At 37.3% G+C, this 6291-nt stretch overlaps 1 protein-coding gene across 1 annotated transcript; it reads left to right on the forward strand.

Moving 5' to 3' along the window:
- LOC134842931 (ankyrin repeat and SOCS box protein 13-like) lies at positions 1 to 5485 on the forward strand. Its single transcript, XM_063859460.1, has 5 exons — positions 1 to 618; positions 754 to 909; positions 3487 to 3667; positions 4405 to 4623; positions 4962 to 5485. Exons 1-5 carry the CDS (start codon positions 525 to 527, stop codon positions 5269 to 5271), a joined length of 960 nt encoding a protein of 319 aa, XP_063715530.1. The 5' UTR covers positions 1 to 524; the 3' UTR covers positions 5272 to 5485.
- Positions 5486 to 6291: the final 806 nt, after the last annotated feature.

Below are 6291 nucleotides of genomic sequence, written 5' to 3' on the forward strand. Positions count from 1 at the left end.
CTGGTACTGCTAATAATTGGCTTGCGTCACTTAGCAATTATGTTGAATTATAATTGTCGTGCGTCACTTGAGAAATTTTGTAGACTCAAAGTTTTACTCATTCAGTTTTTCCCAGTAGCGTTATCGGTCATATTTTTGCTTGTGCATGCGAAGTGCAACTTCGCCTCTGTGTTCATTTTTGTCTTCTCGGATTTTGGTTGTAACAGCTGTCAGTTTTTCATTCAAGATCATCAAGTGTAAACAGCTCCTGCTTAAGAGAAATCTATTTCCACTTAGAATAACGCGTGTGTATAGCAACCATTATCAAATCGAACCATCGACTTTTCTGTAGTCTGGTTTGTGAGATTATGTCTGTAGATTAGGAATTTCGAAATTTTTGAAGGTCCCGAGTGAAAAGGAACAAAAGCAGGGCTAAGGAATCTTTGGTAGATAAGACAAATGCAGCAAGTAGCAGTAACAGCAGCAGTAGCAAGTGCAACGTGTGTGCGTGTCCAGGCGAGGGGGAAGGGGACTCGAAAACGAACATGTATCTACAGCTGATGCCAACGGAGGTGAAGCAATTGCACGTGGCAGTCATGAAGAATGATTCAGTTACTGTCTCCTCACTCATAGAACAGGGTCAGTAATGCGATCTTTGGTTTCCATCAAAATGATTTCTAATAATAAGAAATCTTTAATGAAAAATCGATAAAATCTGGTATTTAAAATGATTGGATAATGTCGGTTACCACGTGTGTTGTTTTTTTTTGTCAGGAGTGGATGTGAACTTTCCGTGGGTGAGTGAGCCGAATTCTTGTGCAGTTAAACATGGCATCAGTCCTCTGAACGAGGCAGTGGCACTCAACCACACTCGGATAGCCCTCATGCTCATCGACGCAGGCGCAGACGTCAACGAGGTCGACTCCAAAGGTGCGTGTGTATGTCAGAAGTCTTGTTTGCAGTTTCTTCTATATTGCAAGAATGGAGGAGGATTAGTTAAGAGGCTCAATATTCGCTTAGCCTATGAATAAATCCCTTGTAGGGGTGGATATTCGTCTCTAGGTCCTATAGACGAAGGGGAGTTGTGAAATAGGGATAACATTCCTAGCAAGATCTGTCTGGACTAGCTGTTCCTCGATTCTTTCTCTGGTTCGCCAGGTGGTAATTATATAATTACGCTTGCGATAATCAAGCGTTATCAAATCTGGATATAGACTTTTTTAGGCTAGCAACTTGGGCTCTTACCACTCCCTCACCATTCAAATTTTCTCTTTCTATAGTTGTTTTACGTGTAACTATGGCTAAGCGCGTTGAGTTACGATGTAAAGAATTAAGAACACATTTGTCACACACAATTGCTAATTTGTTGATCATGCCAAGTTTCATTGCATCTTAACAATATTGAAGTAATTTTTCAAAATTGAAAATCATCGTTGGGGGAGTGGAATGGAGCTTTAATTTGATTAACATAATCACTTGAATCATTTAATAGATTAGCAGATAATAAATGGCGTCTCCCCAGCCTTTTGGTAACGGCTACGCCTGGAAGGGCGAATGTCATAGGTTCGTTCTGGGCAGGACATTATTTTTGGCATAAAGGAAATATTGCCTTTCAAAAAATGATCGGCTTTTTGTTTGTCTGGTTTTGTTTCATCGGCTGAGTTGCAACATCACAGATTTTTTCTGTGCTGTATGCGATTTTCATTGTATTTAAAAAAAGTTTTCGATTTATTCCTGAAAATTGTAAGTTCAATAAATCCGACCTGGTAATATCCTTATTTTGTCGATGAAAAACTGTTTCGGATTTTTGAAAAGCTTTGCTTAGGCCTAATTTGTTTCGGATTATGAAAAAGATTTGAGAAGTTTTTGAACTCAATGTATCTCGCAAGTTTTTGAAATGCATAATTTATACATAATGTGGCTTTACGATTTGCAATTTATCACATGCAAAATTGTGTCTTTTTGTATTTGGTGCTTCTTTTGCTGCATCTAATTGGCAATTTATTAGCATATGTACGTGCGTTATTGATGGCTAGTTTTTGGGGATTTTAAGCATCCGTGGCTGAATGGTTAGTGCGTGAGACTCAAATTTGCTAGATCGCAGCTTTTTCAGTTTTTGCAAATTCGAGGCTTATGTTTACGTTTTCTTATTTCTATTGATAGAGCTGCTTTTGGTCGTGTTCTCGCAAGTGTTTGCGAAGCGCAGCTTCGCCTCTGTGTAAAAAGAAGGCCAGTTCCACTATCGAATAGCAAAAGCCTAAAGGTCACGAAAATCTACTTTTAGTTTTGAATTTAATTATCCAATTTCCCAGCGAAATAAAAAACTTAAACTATTGTTCCAGTTTTCTCAAATTGGGTTAATTTAATCAAAAAAGAGTATCAGTTATAAATTGTTCTTGAAATTAAAAGAGTCATCTTTTTTTGGAATTCGAAAGTTTACGATTTTTCAAAAAGAAGTCCGTATTTTTTCTGTTAACTTGCGTTCAATGACTCTTTTTCAACTTTTCTGTTGGCTATATTTTGGCTTAGTTGCCGCTCAGCGATTGTGTTTCTGGCGTATTTTCCCCCAATTGAGAATCATTACAGACAAAATTTTTGTTGACCTTGTGGCTTTCTCTGCATTTTCTGTCTGTTAGCTTGCAATTTATTTTGTGCAACAATGTTTTGACTGATGCCGACATAAAACGAAGAAAAAGCAGAAAAAGCATATAAGCCGACGCAGCACTAAACTGCACAGAAAAGAATGTCAGCTTTTGTACAGGAAAATAGTTACTTTTAAACGCTCGTTCTCTCAGTCATTGGTTTATTTTATTTGTTTTATGAACGGTTTGACGTTGTTTGTTGTAAAATAATCAATTGTTCCGGGTCAATAAAATAAAGTTTCCATCGGAATAAGGTCATTGCGACGTAATATGTCCTTTTTATAGTTCCATGTGAACATTTCATCATTCGTTATTTGTTCGCTCTCTTAATTTGTTTTGAATTATAGCTATTTTGTAATTTTGTGTAGAATTATTGGGCCCTGAGAAAACCTTAGAGGCTGTTTAGAATTGGGTTTAGTGGACCTTGAGCCCATATTGTTGCAGACATGAGACCGAATCAAAACAAACTGAGTTTTGACTAAACGCCTTAAGTGACTCATCTGAAATTAGATGGTACATGTATTGCATGTTTTGCTGCAGAAGTGACAACTGGTAAATCATGGCGAATAATGGGTCAGCATGAACTATTTTCTGTCAATAGACATTGAATTCTCTTTTTATCGAAAATAAGGTGGAATCGTCAATGACAGTGATTTCGACTGTGAAAAAAATTCTAAAAAATTTCTATTCCGAACAAAGCAATGAAGTGACTTGTTTTTTTTTTCGATGGGTATACCTTAAGGACTTTAACTAGATCCGATAATTATGTGATCATTAGGGAGCTCAAGTTTGGACTATAACATAACTAAGAAATGTCTATAAAGTTGCTTCATAAAAAATGTGAAAGTGAGCAATTAAATTTCAGGAATGAGCCCATTGTGCCGTGCATGTCATTTTGGGAATGAAAAATTGGTGAAGAGGCTGGTCGAGAGAGGGGCGAGGGTGAATCTGTCTCGAAAGATAGAACACAGTCCTCTCTGGTTCGCCATCCTCTGTCTCACCCAGTGCAAGGCAGGCCTCTTACCCCAGTACGAATCCGTCATCAGGTAGGTAAACCGCATGTAACACCATGAAAAGATCACCTATCAAATCATTGCAGAAATCTCGTGATTTTTGATTTTCTATATATTTTTAAGCTGAAAAAAAATGAGAATGCCGAAAAGTTAAGGTTCATTACCTATCCCTGAAATCTAAGTTTGATAAGCAGTTGACTTGAAGAAGCTGTTTAATTAGGCTGAATAAAAAGCAAACGAATTATCCTCTTGTGAGGTTTTTATTATTTGCCCCAAAGTGCATTACCTTGAATATGACAAGAGGTTTAAAAGCGAGATTTTTTTTATTAAGTTTAAATTTTTCGGAGTAAATGCTTAATGTGATCAGTTTGGCACAAGGATCTTTTCTTGTTTTTCTTTTGATACTATATTGTAGATATTAAGCTCCTAATTTGTAGGTGCTAAATTGATCTCAGAACCTACAGCGTCGTGCCCAATGCCAATCTTGAATTGAGTTTCTTCTTTTCTAGCTAAACTCCATTAAATAAGTTGTCTCTTGATCTCTCCCTCTCGGCCGAAAGTTTGATGGTTCGATGCTCACTGGAATCAGATGAATTATTACCCTGCTAGTCCAGTTAAACAACCAAAAGAACTAAGTGTAGGTGTTTTAATCAGGGGAGAAACAACGGTTTTTTGTTACCTGTAAAACAGCTCTGATGTTGGGCCTTTTCTGGATAAGTAATCTGAACGTGAACCTCTAACATTCTGATTAGCAGTGACCTTGATTTCAGGACCCTGTTGTGTGCGGGTGCGGAGGTGCGAGTGCCTAATGCAGTGGGAAAGAGTCCTCTGCACTTTGTGTGTCAGTATATGATAGCCCCTGTCATCCCCATCTTTGTGGACTTCGGGGCAGTGGTGGACATGGCCGACATGCACTTTCACACTCCGCTCTTTGACTGCATCTCCTACTCGGGAAACACTCCCTTCTCCAAGACAGTCCAAAGATACAGGCATTTACTTTCTGTATTTTTCCTCAAAAATATGGCTGCTGCGCCGCAAATGTTTAGCCCATTAAAGTTTCAAGTAAGCTCGCATAATCAGTTTGATTGTTCCTAAATGTCGGCAAATCTAAATCTTTGAAACTTTTCTAAAAATAAGCACACTGCGAAAATCATGGATCCGCACCTATGTTATAATATGTTTGATAATGAATGTTTTGATTTATGCTAAACCTATTTCAAGCGTAACACCTAACCAAAAAATTTTCATTTTCAGGTGAGCATGATTTTAACCAAACTTGACACAAAGCAAATTCGAAAATCATTTTAAAATTATTATTTTATTTCAGGCAATTTGCAGTCGCCGAGCAGCTGCTGAAAGCGGACTGTGATGACCTTGACATTGCAGTGTGGATTGAGAGGTGCAGTCCAAATGCAGTCACTCAGATAGCACAGAGCAGCGACTTCACCTATCTGCACAGCTGGTGTCTGGAGAACGTCAACCGACCTCTGAAACTGAAGAACCTCTGCAGACTGAAGTTACATGATCACTTCGGAGGAGTGTTCCAGACATCGCTGTGTGTGAGCTACTTGGACATACCTCTGACCTTGAGACTCTACTTATGCAGAGAGACTTTTTATCATTTTCAAACTACTTGAAATTACTGGATATAGATGATACCTGTAGTATAAAATTGATTTAAATATTCAGCATTTCTGCAGTTATAGAAAAATATTGATATTGTTTTTTCAATTTTTGCAAATATGTTTTTGGCGTTAATTCAGAAAAAATATTTGAATTAAAGTTTCGAGTGCAATAATATATAACATTTTTTTGCGAAACTTTTACAGGAAAAGCTTAGACAACCAATGTGACCAGAACTGTTTGAGTTTGTGTTTCTGCATTTCATAAGCATTACGATGAAAGCAGTACAAACAATAATTTATTAATCTTTTCCATAAAAAAATTGGCGTAATTTTTGGTTAGCTAGCGTCAGATCAAGTTCTGGTTATTTACCTCTATATCTCAGGAGCTACTTGATTACACTAGCATCAGCTTAGTGCATTATTAACCACCTTTTTTTCAAATGCAGTCACCCAGATAGCACAGAGCAGCGACTTCACCTATCTGCACAGCTGGTGTCTGGAGAACGTCAACCGACCTCTGAAACTGAAGAACCTCTGCAGACTGAAGTTACATGATCACTTCGGAGGAGTGTTCCAGACATCGCTGTGTGTGAGCTACTTGGACATACCTCTGACCTTGAGACTCTACTTATGCAGAGAGACTTTCTATCATTTTCAAACTACTTGAAATTACTGGATATAGATGATACCTGTAGTATAAAATTGATTTAAATATTCAGCATTTCTGCAGTTATAGAAAAATATTGATATTGTTTTTTCAATTTTTGCAAATATGTTTTTGGCGTTAATTCAGAAAAATTAATTGAATTAAAGTTTCGAGTGCAATAATATATAACATTTTTGCGAAACTTTTAAAGGAATAACTTAGACAACCAATATGACCAGAACTGTTTGAGTTTGCGTTTCTGCATTCATAAGCATTACGATGCAAGCAGTACAAACAATGATTTAATAGACTTTTCCATAAGCAAATTGGCGTAATTTTTGGTTAGCTAGCGTCAGATCAAGTTCTGGTTATTTACCTCTATATCG

Source organism: Symsagittifera roscoffensis, chromosome 3 (genome assembly GCF_963678635.1).
Source record: "Symsagittifera roscoffensis chromosome 3, txSymRosc1.1, whole genome shotgun sequence".
In the NCBI taxonomy this organism is placed as follows: Eukaryota; Metazoa; Xenacoelomorpha; order Acoela; family Convolutidae; genus Symsagittifera; species Symsagittifera roscoffensis.

Bases quoted from the DNA above. Each gene is read 5' to 3' on its own strand.
- LOC134842931 (XM_063859460.1), top strand. From the start codon at position 525: ATGTATCTACAGCTGATGCCAACGGAGGTGAAGCAATTGCACGTGGCA. The intron at 619-753 runs GTCAGTAATGCG...TTTTTTTGTCAG, and splicing joins CTCCTCACTCATAGAACAGG to GAGTGGATGTGAACTTTCCG. The intron at 910-3,486 runs GTGCGTGTGTAT...ATTAAATTTCAG, and splicing joins CAACGAGGTCGACTCCAAAG to GAATGAGCCCATTGTGCCGT.